A 16,296-nucleotide genomic window follows, 5' to 3' on the forward strand; every position below is an offset into this window, starting at 1 on the left:
TTATCAACCATATAGCAGCATATTGTAGCTTCCACATGCAAAGCAGATTTTTTGGTCAGCCCAAGTAAGCAAGCCTGTTTAGTGACAGAGGAAGAAATCCATCTTGCTTACAAGGTTCTAGAAAGGAACTGTTAGCTTTCAAAACATGTTTTACAGGCTAAGAAGATGTCTCAGTGGCTAAAGTGTGTGTCTTGAGAGTATTGAGAGCTGCAGTTGAGATCTCAAGAGCTGCTGATCCCTACACATAGATGCTGGAGGGCATGGCAGATCCCCTGTAATGATAGCAATCTGGTGGCAGAGACAGAATATCCTTGCTAGCTAGAGTAACTATACTTGTGAGGTCTGGGCACAGTTGAGAGTTGTTTCCTCAATATATAAGGTAGTGGATAATCAGTGAAGACTCCTGACAGCAACCTTGCCCCCCCCCACATGTGTATATACATAAACACATGCACACTCCACTTACCTGCACATAGCATGAGTGAACACACACGCCTCCACATGCAAATCTTGCTTTAGCAGTTCTGAGTTAAGTTTAATTGACAGAAGTTAAGTCATTGGTACTTTTTTATTAGAAAGATGTTTGTCAGCTTTGTTTGTTTGATGATCAGAAAATTAAAGTCATTTGGATAAGATAGGGCATCACAAATGATGCTAAAGTAAAAATTTATCATTTTTTAACTTATGGCTATTTTGAAAATAGCTTCTCCAATATGACATTTTCATTATATCTTTTCATACATATTGCAAAATATATATACACAGGTAGATAAATATGTAGGATATTATATAAATTAGGTTATATATTCTTATTTTATAACATTTATATTTTGTGGGCATTTCCTACTTTAATAGGTTCTTTAACATAATTCTAGTGGCTATCACATGATATATGCACTATAATTTATTTAATAAACTTATATTCTCAGTTTGTCCCAGTTTTCTCTTTTATAAAGAATACAGTGATCATCAACTATATATTTATTATATATAATTATCTCCCTAAGGTAAGTCCCTAGCAAAATTATTATGCAATATATTGATTATAGTTGTTATTTATTTCAAATTATACTCATAAAGGCTATCCTAATTCATATTTCTACCAATAGTGGGCAGGAGTACCCACTTGCCCACCTTTTCACCCTAGATTCTCACTTTTGTTATGTTGTGTATTGAATGGCTTGTTTTGATTTGCTCTCACTCCTGTTGTTTTAATGAGCCTGGGTATTCGTCCACATTGACACCGACCATCCATCCTTCCCTGTGCTTGTATTCTTGGTATATTCTCCTTTGGGGACATTTAATTTCTCTTCTTAACTCCCTGTATAATAAAGGTGTTTTCCTTTACTTATTTGGCAAAGATTTACTAAGTGTTTTTCTAATGCCACAATGTCTTTTAACTGTGTGTGTGGCGTCTCTGGCTGTACAGATTTTAACTTTAGCACTCAAGCCTTCCCCTACCCTTGTTTCTTGTTTGCACGCTATATTTAAAAAGGCTTCTCCCCCTAAAGATTAGAAAAATATTTCCCCACATACTTCAGCTCTTTTATGTCCTCGTTTAGTTGTTTTGTACATCTGGAATTGATTTTTTGTGTAGTGTTAGACTAGAATTGGGTGTTTCACATACATGTTCACAGCTCTTCAAAGAACAGAAGGCATCTCTATCTTGCCCCTCATTCTATTCCCAGAGAGTTCAAACTCTCTTGCTGATATCCTGAGCTCACATTTTTTTCTCAAACAGAGATGTAGTTTGTCTTCCCTGATTATTTAGTTCCTGCTGCCAGTGTGGCCTGAAATCTTGTTTATGACAAGCATAACAGCAGGGGGCATGACCATGCCGATCTTGGGTGCTTCCTTTGTCCAGGACAGAGGATGAGGCTGCCTCATTGTGGGATTAAAAACAAAGGCTCACCAGCCACCCTTCCCCCATTGCCGATGTGTGGTGTGTGTAACCAGCTCGTACTCTCTTGTGAAGGATGAAGGGAGATGTCCAATGGGTGTACCTCCAACTTGGACCTCAGGAGAATCACCTGGGAGCTCTGAAAGTTCATTCTCTAGGCTTCATCTGAAGGATGAGTATATAACAAACGAATCAACACATATGAACTTTCTCAAGTAATTCTCATGTGACCCGAATTTGACCTCAAGACTTGCATTCTTTCTTTTCTTAGAATTTTTTTCTTTATTTTTAATGTGTGTGTGTGTGTGTGTGTGCTTCCTGCATGTGTGCATCCTATGCGTGCCCGGTGTCTGCAGAGGCCAGGGGGGTATTTCTGACCCACTGAAACTGGAGTTACAGAAAGTCATGAGGCACCATGTGGGTTCTGGGAACTGAATCCAGGCTCTCTGCAGGAGCAAATGTGTGTTCTTAACTGCTGGGCTGCTTCTCCCATCCCACTTGTGTCATTCTTAACTTACTTTTAATAATGGGATTTAGCTTCTGCTGGGACATGACATTAAAATCCTTACAGGTCTCAGCACTCAGAAGGTGAAGGTAGGCATGAGATTGATTTCAGCCTAGACAACAATGAAGTCAGGCTGAGCTACAAACCAAGACCTTTGCTTAAACACACACACACACACACACACACACACACACACACACACACACACACACACCAGTAAACATTGTGGTTGAGCCGGATTTGCCTTACTGTTTCTTGTGGCATCAGCTGCTTGGTTTCTTTTCCTTGGCTAAACTTCAGATTCAAGGACTCATCTACATAAATTCAATTTTATTATTCGGCAGGCTGTACCATTCATGTAACTCATCCCAAACATGAGCTAAATTTTCTCTCTTTATGAATAGAAATTTAAAAACACATTTTTAAAGCTTGTCATATCACAGTGGTATTGGTGAATAGCACTGTTATTGAATACAACTGAAATCTTTTATTTTCTAAGTTCTACTAGTTTGCAAATTGTCTAAGAAACAGAAAATCTGGTGTGTTTCTTAGCCTTTATGCTGTTTCTTCCCTTTCTCTTATGGCTGCCAAGCAAGCCCTCTTTTACAGGTTAACAATTGTGAACCAAAACGATATGGTCCTTACTAAAACAGGATATAAAGTCACAAACGTTATTTTGTGGTGTCATGTCAAGATATATTACAATGAGGTAAAGGCATCTTTAATGTGTAATGTTCGACTCTCCTGAGCCCTTGCTTTACGTTGCCATGCGGGTCATGCCACTCAAAGTAGTTTAAAGTCACGAAATGCTGACCTTTCAACTCAGCTGCATTTGAACATTTCTTTTGACTCTTCCTCCTATGGTTTATATTTCTGTATGCTTGATTTTGAAGGTTTGAGACACGTTCTACTTTTTCTGGCTGTTTTGAGAAGCAGAGGCTATCTTGGGTTAAATTTCACACCCTCATGCAAGCAGAGAAACAGTTGCAAGTTGTTTTGTGTGAGAGTTTTGATTTGGATCCTGTAACATAAATAGACTGTTTTGTTTTGGTTAGAAGCATCCATTTTAATGTAGGAATTAACTCTTCCGGCCATAGTGTTGCCCCCAAGGTATCTATATTTTAATGCAGAATTCAAGAAACCCCGCCCCTCCCTACTAAGGACTCATCTCTATTTAAGCCAATCCTTCCAGCCTTCCTTCTTCCTGTTTTGAAGGTAAAAGAAGTAATAATTCCTGAGTGTGATGAAGGGGTTGAGAAGGCACAGGGAAGAGACCTAATCTTACATATCTACTTCATGTTCCACTCTGCCGGGAGTTCTGTTCCATTTAATCCATCAGTTCACAGCCTGTGGGTCATGACGCCTTTGGGGGTTGTGTATCAGATACCCTACATATCAGATTGTTGCCGTAAATCTCCAATCCAAATATGCCCCGGCAATGAAAACACAACTCAAGTAACATGAATACATGTTGTGTGCTTAGATTGGGCAGATCTACCACTACACTACCATCTTCCACATCTAGGAGACCCCTTAGAGCTTGCAGTTTCTTCAGGCCATGTGATTCTGCTCCACTTTCCTTCTTCTTCCTCCTCCTCTGCATCCTGCATATTCATTACAGGATATAACAGTAGCAACATTACAGTTATGAAGTAGTAGCAAAACAATTGTATGGTTGGGGCAGGGGCCACCACAGCATGAGGAACTGTATTAAAGGGTTGCAGCATCAGGAAAGTTGAGAACCACTGTTCTGATCCAAGTAATGATCCAGCGAGGCAGCCATAGGTTTGGCAGAGAGATGCTTGGCTCTAGGGCAGTGACTAGTGGAGCTGATGTAAGCTCACATAGCCCTATGTCTGCAAGGTGCTGAGCCAGCTGGCTGAGACCTTAGGGATCATCAAGCCCCATTTCTTTATCTTGTATCCAAATAAGCATGTTGCATATGAGAGGCTGCTGCTATTCAAAAAGCTTTTAGCCACCAGAGACTGTGCTAGGCTTGTCCCATATTCTGTCTGATCTAACATGCAGATTAGAGGTTACACTACAACTTCGATACAGCGTCTAAGGCACCTGGAGACTGTGAATGCAGAACCCGTTTCTCTGCTCTGTCACCTTTTATTTTATTACTTGAAAGAAGTGAAGTGACATTCTGAAGATCGTTGGGTCTCTCATGGCAGAACAGTCTAGACTCTGGATTTCCTGATTGCCGGCTGTCTGCTTCTACTACTGGTTCCTTGTAGGAATCCTCTGGTAGTAAGGGTATAAGGAGGAAGGCCAACCAAGAGTGTCAGGACAGTCTGTGTTCCCTCCTGTACCATGCCCCCAAGCCCAGCCAACCGCACCTTTGTAAAGTGCTAGGAAATTCTTTCTTTCTAGAAGTCAGATGTGGAAGTATCTTTAAGACTCATGGCTGTTGACAAGACATGACTCAAAGAAGCTCTCTTTTAAAATTCAGTAGTGGCAAACACTGGATAGGATAAATCTGAAAAGGTGTTTACAGTGATTTGTTTTGTAAGTTCCATTGACCTCTAGTTACAGTTAACGTTATTCATTGCCTCGGATTATTTAAGAAAATAAATAAATCTGGGTCGTGAAGAGGAACATATCAAAATGTGGTGAAAGTGGTTCTTTTCTCAGAACTGCTGGAAGCCTCTCTCGGTTTAAGCAAGTTTCCAGTGCAGTGTGTGTAATAAATCACCTGTCTCTGCTTCAGAATTGTCAGCCACAGAATGGAAAACTAGCACTTACGAAGGGATCAAGCACTGCAATAAAAATAATCTGCCTTTGAGTCATCACGTGGCTTCCATAAATCACTGTGGTTTTCTGGAAGAAATGGGTTGCCGTCTTTACTAAACGAGCAGCCAGGGCTTTTGACCTTTGATAAGGAGACCTAGGGTGTCACTTGGATGTGTCTTTGGTTCCTTCAGCACTAGCTGAGAGCCTGCAAAGCTCGTGGAGGGATGGTGGGCAGCAGGATGGGAGGAGAAACAGAAGATGCAGGAAGACTTTGTTCCTGTCCTCCCAGAGATTGATGGCTCTATCGAGCCAAGCAGAGGATCTGAAATCTCAAGTTCCTCCTTTCCGGTTTTACACCCTGCCTTACGCCCAGCCTGAGCTGTGTTTTGGTCCTATGCTAAGGACATAGAGGTTCTTTGGTGTTTGATGGAGTATGATACAGTCTCTTTGTCTATTAAATACTCTTAGACTGTGTCATAAATGACACATTTTATACTACCTTGTAAGTGTATAAGTGGATCATCTGGTCAATAGAATCATTTAAATTCTTAGCTTTTCTGGCAATTTCCCTATCTAGGATTTCCCACACCTTTAATACTTGCAAAGAGTGATGTGTGGTTAGATGGGCACACACATCCAATAGCTCTTATCCACAGTGCATGCACATCACTTAACTCACCTGAATGTCACAATGTCAACAAGCAAGAAATCAGGACAGTATTATATGGGGGCAACAGGGGACCCTTTCAGGCTTGTCCATTGCTCCTGCCAGATTCTGTACTCTCCACAACATGATTAAGGAAGGACATTTTGTAAGTTAGTGATTCTTTCGTAAATTGCTCCCTGTTGTGCTAAAGGAAAAGAATGAGTTCATGTTCAGAGATGTCAACAAAAGCTTTAGCTATATATGTCTCTGCACAGTTATTGTCTCTGACTATAAAGTTTCTTGAAGTTTTTGTGCAGTTTGCATTGGAATATGTGTTGGCACTGAATGACAATCGGCATTGTCCAGCAGCAGCAGCAACATCAGCAATTTTTTTTTTTACTTTTTTTTTTTTTTTTACAATTGGTGGCTTAAATATTGCAAATGGCCAACTGAGAACTATTGGCAGTTAATGGTTGCTGGGGGAGGAAGAGTCAGTTTTCCCCTGGAATGTGACCTCTGCAAGGTTGCTCATATTCCAACAGATAGCCCTTTATATTCAGGAACACATGCAACACCTACTGGACTTAGTGGGTTATGAAGAGAAAAAGAAGAGAGGGGATATTAAGTTGGGAGGTTTTATGGAGGCTGGTGGTGTCTAGGAGAGATTCAGTATGGTGAAATGGGATAGATATAATCAAAATGCCTGTATACACGTATAAAATGAAAACAGACATGAAATAATTGTTAAAATGGCATTGCTGTCTTTGTCCCCTTCATTCTCAGCCTCCACCTTTCAAATATTCTCTGTTAGGAAAAAAAGGGGGCTTTCTGCTTAAATTGTAGCTACTCAAAAGTACCGACTAAGTGCAAGTTATAATGGCACTGAAGCAAACAAGAAGAAACAGAAGGAGAAAAATAGATTAAAAAAAAAACCTGAATCAATTCTTCTGTTTGGTGGGTTTATAGAGTATGATTTTTATTGACAGGTACCTCAATAAGTCTTTTAAGTAATGGCCAGGGATGCTGTGCCCTCCTGGATACCAGTTGTCTCAGTCATTGCTGCATGGTGGAACCATCAACCCTTGCAACAGGGAAGAATTATGTTATGGGTGCAAAGACCTCTGGTGGTATTGCATGGACTCTTGTTTTATTTGCTAGGGAGTGTGTTATAACATACACAGCTTCATTCTTTGGCTGACATCACAAATAGGAAGAAGTGATATGGGCTCTTCGGTTTGCCTTTGCTTTACCACCTGCATGTTCTTTCTTTTAGGGTGTGTTGGAGAGTTTCCTGGGCACTGCTGTCTCCGGAGCCATCTTCTGCCTTTTTGCGGGTCAACCGCTTACCATCTTGAGCAGCACGGGACCAGTGTTGGTGTTTGAGAGGCTTCTTTTTAACTTCAGCAAGTACGTGTCTGTCTGTCTGTCTGTCTGTCTGTCTGTCTGCCTGCCTGCCTGCCTGCCTGCCTGTCTGGTTATTTGATCTCCTATGTTGTTCCATCTGGAGAAAGCACAAAGTAGCCGTGAAATAGATCCAAGAAGCTGCCAAAATACTGGAGCGATAAGATTTGGAAGTCAAAAGTGCCCTAATGATTAAGTTGTCCAGAGCTTAGTTTACAATCATTTCAAGAGGCCCATCTGTTGTGCTTTCTGCTCACTCCTTCCTTGTAGGCTTGTTTTATGTCCTAAGGGCTGACTCCCAAGGATTAAAAAGCCCCAGATTTCTTTGCCCTCCAGGGCTTCCTGCTGGTTTAGATAATGAAGAGAGAGCAAAGTTTCAGGATGTCATGTTCTCCCATCATCCCCTGCTTTCAACACAGCAGCCTGGCTTGCTTCCTGACACTGGCCTCTGTCAGGTGGCCTGCCTAGCCTAGTTTTAGCTCACCAGGCTCTTGTAACTCCATTCCTTGTGTGACCTTTAAAAGCCCAAGATTGATAATGGCTTCCCGCTCTAGTTAGCTCTGAGTGGATCTGCACTGCCTTTTTGAGGGGAGGGGGAGTTAGGCTTTTGTGAATAGCCTGTTAATTTTATTTTTCCTTGGGTCCCACTTTAAAATGCCTTTTTCTGTCATGATACTGGAACAGTGAAGAAACCAAATGACTTGTGCTAGGTTGTCTGGTCCATTCATGAAAGAAACGGAATGTCCTTCTTGTGGTCCCCTGTTCTTCTGTGGGTCGAGCATCCAGAACTCAGATGGATAGTACTGATGCCAATATTTTCATTTAGAAATTGATGGATCATTTTAAATGGGGGTGGGGTGGGTAATTGAGATAAGGAAATTATTTACTTTGTGTGTGTGTGTGTGTGTGTGTGTGTGTGTGTGTGTGTGTGTGCACAGGAATAGATTCAAAGTAAAATTGGGTATTCTTGTCTATCTCTGCTGTGTTTGCTAGACTTCTAGGACAGGGTTGCCTTTACTGCATAGTCTCAGTGCTTAGATCATGGTCTGATGTGTCCTGTGGCCATTCCTTTGCAGAATTTCCATTTTCTCTATTGTTGCATATTGCAGGATTTTAATTTTAGAACAGCCAGTGTCTACCCAGTAACTGCATTCTCTGTTACTGGTCTACGATACTCTGACAAACTGCAACTCAGAGGAGAAAGGGTTTATGTTGACTTACAGTTCACTGCTAGGCAAACATGGCTAAAAGAAGTATGAGGGGGGCTTGGCAGTCAGGAAGACAAGAAAAAACAGGAAATGGGGCCAGGCCATACCACCTCAAAGCTAACCTCCAGGGTTGTACTTCCTCCAGCAGGCTTCTGCTTTCTGAAACTCCCATCCCTTTCCCATATAGTGCTACCAGCTGGTGATCATGTGTGTTCTAACCCACAACCCTGGGGCGGGGGGGGGGGCACATTTCATATCAAACCAAACCATAACAGTACTTGTGGACTTAACGGCTCTCACAGAACTTTTGAAATTGTGTGTGCCATTGAAACCTCTTTTTTTTTTTAAAATAATAATAACTGGGCAGAGAACATCAGTGAAAGCCTTCTGAGCACTTGAAGTTGCAATATTTAAATAGAACTGTGACGTTTCTGTAGATCATTATTGTGAATTTCTCCTCCACCATAATTCTGAGAAGGACATGGAAAGAATTTTATTCATGTCAGTTTACAGAGAGAGTCAAACAGTTTTTATATGTTTAAGAAAACATTTTGTGAGACAAGAAAGGCTTCATGGGAAGATTAAACAAGTGTGCACTATAAACAGGAACAAACAGACAGAGGCTTGCCGCGAGATTTATTGGATGCAATGTGATCAGAGTCTGAATCTACAGAAAATGTCTGTGCCTTGGTTTGTTTTACTTACTGTAGGCTACAGAGTATTTCCTTCCACCAAGCGAGTTCCTTTCTCACTTTCCCTTCTGTTTCATCATAATTGGTTCTGTTACATAGTTTCCAGCAATTTATTTGAAAACAGTTGTAAAGCAACGAGAAACATTTGCAAAACTGCCTTAAACCCAACGTCGCCTATTATGTGACAAATGGTACTTTTATTCACCATGCTGTTAATTTATTCGTTTGCTTCTCTTCGAATCCCCATAAAGCTGATATTTCCTCAGGACACACAGTTCTTTGTGGCACACTGTTTCCCAAAACTGCTTTGACTGCTATCAGGCTTCAGATGCTCCATGGAAAAAAAGCTTCCTAGTGTGTCTTGGAAGTCCTGTCCAGTCTCCATTTGGTCATTTCCTCTTCAGTTCACCAAAGAATCAAGATGCCTGTCCAGTTGAGAGACTGTTACTTCATCTTGCCCAGCTTTGCCCCAACATATTTTTCCCTTTCGGGAGCTGTAGTTGAGTCCTTGTTTCAAAGGACTGGAGTAGTCATCACAGATGACCAATTGGTCTTCTACTAAGGTTCCCATCTTCTAGTTCTTCTTAAAACTGTAAACGTTGTGGGTTCACAGCAGTGCTGTTGTTTTAGTGATTTTACTTGAGTTCATTCTCACTGAACTATGCTGGTGGTTTGAAAGTCTCTTTGAATGGTGAGTTTGGTGTATACTATTTAGGTTCTAAGATTTAAGCTTGGATGTGCATTTGTCCTTTGTGTTCAAACTCATGATGCTTTAATTGCTAACAACTAATGGATTTGTCTCCTAGCCTCTCTTGCAAACATCAATTCTGTAACAACTTCTAGCATTCTTGGAACAAATCTGGAGTGCCTTAGCTTTCAGTCTGCGCATGGTAGGGAGTGCCAATAATTTTAGTATGTGGAAGACAGGCAGAGGAAGTGCTCTCACTGCAAAGCCAGCCCTGTATATTGAGTTGAATATTCAGTTCCATGCAAGCCTGAACTATTGAGTGAGCCCCTATCTCAAAAGCAAAACAGAAAACCAACCAACCAACGAAAAAGAAAAAGATCATTCTATATTTTTAAAAAATCTTGTTAGGGAAGTTTTAAACTTTTAAGAAAAAAGCTGTTTGGCTCAAACGGTAGTAAAATATTCCTTAACACTAGTTTTGGAGCTAGCTCATGTGATAATGTGAACTCTCTCAATTCTTAGGGCATTCCCCCCCTCCCCCCTGCAGTCTGCTTAACTTACAGAGACATAGCATTAAGCAGTAGAGTTTACACAGATGTGGATGGCATTAAGCAGTAAGAGATGTAGATACATACAGGACTGGAATAGAAGGTAGAGCTGTTGTTGAAATATCTCTGAAGATCTATAGAATATAAATCACACTAAAGTTCATAATTTCCATTTTTTTCTCTATTCTACTTTTCACCTAACAGGATGTAGCCTATCCACATTTACCTGAAGTCCATGCATTTAAATGTTAATCTCCAGAAATAGACTTGTGGCAACACCCAATACTGTTTTACCATATATCTGTGGGCCCTGTATCCCTGACAAGGTGACAGAAAATTAACTATACCTGTGTGTAAGAAACTTCAAAATCCAATATTCTATAATTATTTCCTAGCTCTATGTAGTAACTCCCAGGCCACTGCCAGGCACTGTCGTAGTCAAGACATGAGCTACAGGCTTGCTCTCCTACATCTATAATGAATGTAATAGTCACCTTTGAATGAGCAAAGTGTTCTGGGTAGAGGAGTAGAATTCTCTTCTATGAGCAGTTGGGAAGTCATTGGAACGTTTCAGCTGAGGTATATATGATCATATTGGCTCCCATGTGGAAAATTGCTTTGAGTAGGGCAAATACTCAAGTAGATAGATAGATATCAGTAAATGAGTGAGTTCAGAGGTTTTTATTGGGCAAAGATTTAGCTGCTCAAACTGAGTCGATGATAGGAAACAAGGCAATACGATGCCTTTGGGAAAGTGTTCAGACAGTGGCTAACAGTTATCAAAAACCTGTTGTCTAGAAACAAGGCTAAGATTGTCAAGTATGCAGGATCCTTGGTTCTTAGGTTCTATCTTCGCTTTCATCACGTTATGAAATAAAACGACAAATTTACAAATTAACAATCATTAAAAAACTCTCACTTTCTACTTTATTAAAAGATAACCAACACACAGTCATGAAGTATCAATACTTTGCCCATCATTTTCTATCAATCTTCACCTAGAAGAAATAGGCAGAGCACTGAAAGATAGTAGCATAATTTAGATGATGATGATGATAGTCCATTATAAGGCTTCTATGGAACAAGCCCAGGCAGAACAAGGTAGACACAGATACTTCACACACAGTGATGGTAAAAGCATATCCTATCCGTGAGCACTCAGATGAGAACCAGTAGTGTTTGGCTGCATTTTGGCAGGGCAAACTCTTTTGATCTGATAACAGCCTATATTTCTCCTCCTCTCTCCTCTTCTTAGTGATACTTTGTTCAGAGTGCACATTGCAGAGTACCTTAAACTACTCTTCCACGTCCTGACCTGACTTTTCTTAGTCTGAAACATTCCTTTTTACATACTCTCAAACACCTTGATGTCCTTTCAGCAACTTCATTCCCTCCCACAGTTACTTACTCTCTTCTCTCATGATACCGTCACTTAGCATTTTACATGATAGCTGTCTTTATCATTTTGTCTCCTTTCTTTTTTTTTTGATTTTAAAAGCTATTTATTAACATAAATATGGTGGCAAACGACTTTTTTTTTTAATTTTTAATATTTTTATTACATATTTTCCTCAATTACATTCCCAATGCTATCCCAAAAGTCCCCCATAGCGCCCCCCACTTCCCTACCCACCCATTCCCATTCTTTTGGCCCTGGCATTCCCCTATATTGGGGCATATAAAGTTTGCAAGTCCAATGGGCCTCTCTTTCCATTGATGACCGACTAGGTCATCTTTCGATACATATGCAGCTAGAGACAAGAGCTCCGGGGTTCTGGTTAGTACATCATGTTGTTCCAACAATAGGGTTGCAGATCCCTTTAGCTCCTTGGGTACTTTCTCTAGCTTCTCCATTGGGAGCCCTGTGATACATCCAATAGCTGACTGTGAACATCCACTCCTGTGTTTGCTAGGCCCCAGCATCGTCTCACAAGAGACAGCTATATTTGGGTCCTTTCAGCAAAATCTTGCTAGTGTATGCAATGGTGTCAGCGTTTAGAAGCTGATTATGGGATGGATCCCTGGATACGGCAGTCTATAAATGGTCCATCCTTTCATCACAGCTACGAACTTTGTCTCTGTAACTCCTTCCCTGGGTGTTTTGTTCCCAATTCTAAGAAGGGGCACAGTGTCCACACTTTGGTCTTCATTCTTCTTGAGTTTCATGCGTTTAGCAAATTGTATCTTATATCTTGGGTATCCTAAGATTTGGGCTAATATCCACTTATCAGTGAATACATATTGTGTGAGTTCTTTTGTGATTGTGTTACCTCACTCAAGATGATGCCCTCCAGGTCCATCCATTTGGCTAGGAATTTCATAAATTCATTCTTTTTAATAGCTGAGTAGTACTCCATTGTGTAAATGTACCATAATTTCTGTATCCATTCCTCTGTTGAGGGACATCTGGGTTCTTTCCAGCTTCTGGCTATTATAAATAGGGCTGCTATGAACATAGTGGAGCATGTGTCCTTTTTACCGGTTGGGACATCTTCTGGATATATGCCCAGGAGAGGTATTGCTGGATCCTCCGGTAGTACTATGTCCAATTTTCTGAGGAACCGCCAGACTGATTTCCAGAGTGGTTGTACAAGCTTGCAATCCCACCAACAATGGAGGAGTGTTCCTCTTTCTCCACATCCTCGCCAGCATCTGCTGTCACCTGAATTTTTGATCTTAGCCATTCTGACTGGTGAGAGGTGGAATCTCAGGGTTGTTTTGATTTGCATTTCCCTGATGATTAAGGATGTTGAACATTTTTTTCAGGTGCTTCTCTGCCATTCGGTATTCCTCAGGTGAGAATTCTTTGTTCAGTTCTGAGCCCCATTTTTTAATGGGGTTATTTGACTTTCTGGAGTCCACCTTCTTGAGTTCTTTATATATATTGGATATTAGACCCTTATCTGATTTAGGATAGGTGAAGATCCTTTCCCAATCTGTTGGTGGTTTTTTTGTCTTATTGATGGTGTCTTTAGCCTTGCAGAAGCTTTGTAGTTTCATGAGGTCCCACTTGTCAATTCTCGATCTTACAGCACAAGCCATTACTGTTCTATTCAGGAATTTTTCCCCTGTGCCCATATCTTCAAGGCTTTTCCCCACTTTCTCCTCTATAAGTTTCAGTGTCTCTGGTTTTATGTGAAGTTCCTTGATCCACTTAGACTTGACCTTAGTACAAGGAGATAGGAATGGATCGATTCACATTCTTCTACATGTTAACAACCAGTTGTGCCAGCACCATTTGTTGAAAATGCTGTCTTTCTTCCACTGGATGTTTTTAGCTCCCTTGTCGAAGATCAAGTGACCGTAGGTGTGTGGGTTCATTTCTGGGTCTTCAATTCTATTCCATTGGTCTATTTGTCTGTCACTATACCAGTACCATGCAGTTTTTATCACAATTGCTCTGTAGTAGAGCTTTAGGGCCGGCATGGTGATTCCACCAGAGGTTCTTTTATCCTTGAGAAGAGTTTTTGCTATCCTAGGTTTTTTGTTATTCCAGATGAATTTGCAGATTGCACTTTCTAATTCGTTGAAGAATTGATTTGGAATTTTGATGGGGATTGCATTGAATCTGTAGATTGCTTTTGGCAAGATAGCCATTTTTACAATGTTGATCCTGCCAATCCATGAGCATGGGAGATCTTTCCATCTTCTGAGATCTTCTATAATTTCTTTCTTCAGAGACTTGAAGTTTTTATTATACAGATCTTTCACTTCCTTAGTTAGAGTCACGCCAAGATATTTAATATTATTTGTGACTATTGAGAAGGGTGTTGTTTCCCTAATTTCTTTCTCAGCCTGTTTATTCTTTGTGTAGAGAAAGGCCATTGATTTGTTTGAGTTAATTTTATATCCAGCTACTTCACTGAAGCTGTTTATCAGGCTTAGGAGTTCTCTGGTGGAATTTTTAGGGTCACTTATATATACTATCATATCATCTGCAAAGAGTGATATTTTGACTTCCTCTTTTCCAATTTGTATCCCTTTGATCACCTTTTGTTGTCGAATTGCTCTGGCTAGGACTTCAAGTACAATGTTGAATAGGTATGGAGAAAGTGGACAGCCTTGTCTAGTCCCTGATTTTAGAGGGATTGCTTCAAGCTTCTTACCATTTACTTTGATGTTGGCTACTGGTTTGCTGTAGATTGCTTTTATCATGTTTAGGTATGGGCCTTGAATTCCTGATCTTTCCAAGACTTTTATCATGAATGGGTGTTGGATCTTGTCAAATGCTTTTTCCGCATCTAACGAGATGACCATGTGGTTTTTGTCTTTGAGTTTGTTTATATACTGGATTAGGTTGATGGATTTCCGTATATTGAACCATCCCTGCATCCCTGGGATGAAACCTACTTGGTCAGGATGGATGATTGTTTTGATGTGTTCTTGGATTCGGTTAGCAAGAACTTTATTGAGGATTTTTGCATCAATATTCATAAGGGATATTGGTCTGAAGTTTTCTATCTTTGTTGGGTCTTTTTGTGGTTTAGGTATCAGAGTAATTGTGGCTTCATAGAATGAGTTGGGTAGAGTACCTTCTGTTTCTATTTTGTGGAATAGTTTGTGAAGAACTGGGATTAGATCTTCTTTGAAGGTCTGATAGAACTCTGCACTAAACCCATCTGGTCCTGGGCTCTTTTTAGTTGGGAGACTATTAATGACTGCTTCTATTTCTTTGGGGGATATAGGGCTGTTTAGATCATTAACCTGATCTTGATTCAACTTTGGTACCTGGTATCTGTCTAGGAACTTCTCCATTTCATCCAGGTTCTCCAGTTTTGTTGAGTATAGCCTTTGGTAGAAGGATCTGATGTTGTTTTGGATGTCTTCAGGATCTGTTGTTATGTCTCCTTTTTCATTTCTGATTTTGTTAATTAGGATGCTTTCCCTGTGCCCTCTAGTGAGTCTGGCTAAGGGTTTATTTATCTTGTTGATTTTCTCAAAGAACCAGCTCCTTGATTGGTTGATTCTTTGAATAGTTCTTCTTGTTTCCACTTGGTTGATTTCGCCCCTGAGTTTGATTATTTCCTGCCGTCTACTCCTCTTGGGTGAATTTGCTTCCTTTTGTTCTAGTGCTTTTAGGTATGTTGTCAAGCTGCTAATGTGTGCTCTCTCTAGTTTCCTTTTGGAGGCACTCAGAGCTATGAGTTTTCCTCTTAGAAATGCTTTCATTGCGTCCCATAAGTTTGGGTATGTTGTGGCTTCATTTTCATTGAACTCTAAAAAGTCCTTAATTTCTTTCTTTATTCCTTCCTTGACCAAGGTATCATTGAGAAGAGTGTTGTTCAGTTTCCACGTGAAGGTTGGCTTTCTATTATTTATGTTATTGAAGATCAGCCTTAGTCCATGGTGATCTGATAGGATGCATGGGACAATTTCAATATTTTTGTATCTGTTGAGGCCTGTTTTGTGACCAATTATGTGGTCAATTTTGGAGAAGGTACCATGAGGTGCTGAGAAGAAGGTATATCCTTTTGTTTTATGATAGAATGTTCTTTAGATATCTGCCAGATCCATTTGATTCATAATTTCTCTTAGTTTCTCTGTGTCCCTGTTTAGTTTCTGTTTCCATGATCTGTTCATTGGTGAAAGTGGTGTGTTGAAGTCTCCCACTATTATTGTATGAGGTGCAATGTGTGCTTTGAGATTTACTAAAGTTTCTTTAATGAATGTGGCTGCCTTTGTATTTGGAGCATAGATATTCAGGATTGATATTTCCTCTTGGAGGATTTTACCTTTGATGAGTATGAAGTGTCCCTCCCTGTCTTTTTTAATGACTTTGGGTTGGAAGTCAATCTTATCAGATATTAGAATGGCTACTCCAGCTTGTTTCTTCATACCATTTGCTTGGAAAATTGTTTTCCAGCCTTTCATTCTGAGGTAGTGTCTATCTTTTTCTCTGAGATGAGTTTCCTGTAAGCAGCAAAATGTTGGGTCTTGTTTGTGTAGCCAGTTTGTTAGTCTATGTCTTTTTA

The 16,296-nt window shown here is 40.2% G+C and overlaps 1 protein-coding gene across 6 annotated transcripts in view; it reads left to right on the top strand.

Annotated features, from left to right (window-relative positions):
- Positions 1–16,296, top strand: part of Slc4a4 (solute carrier family 4 member 4) — a 416,646-nt gene that overhangs the window by 319,583 nt on the left and 80,767 nt on the right. For all 6 annotated transcript variants that reach the window (XM_085836838.1, XM_085836839.1, XM_085836841.1 and 3 more), the window contains one exon: positions 7,061–7,194. In XM_085836838.1, the coding sequence (XP_085692964.1) occupies positions 7,061–7,194 (134 nt within the window). The remainder of the gene's footprint in view (positions 1–7,060; positions 7,195–16,296) is intronic.

The sequence above is a fragment of the Mus caroli genome, unplaced genomic scaffold (genome assembly GCF_978045245.1).
Source record: "Mus caroli unplaced genomic scaffold, Mus_caroli_1 scaffold_4, whole genome shotgun sequence".
NCBI classification, from domain to species: Eukaryota; Metazoa; Chordata; class Mammalia; order Rodentia; family Muridae; genus Mus; species Mus caroli.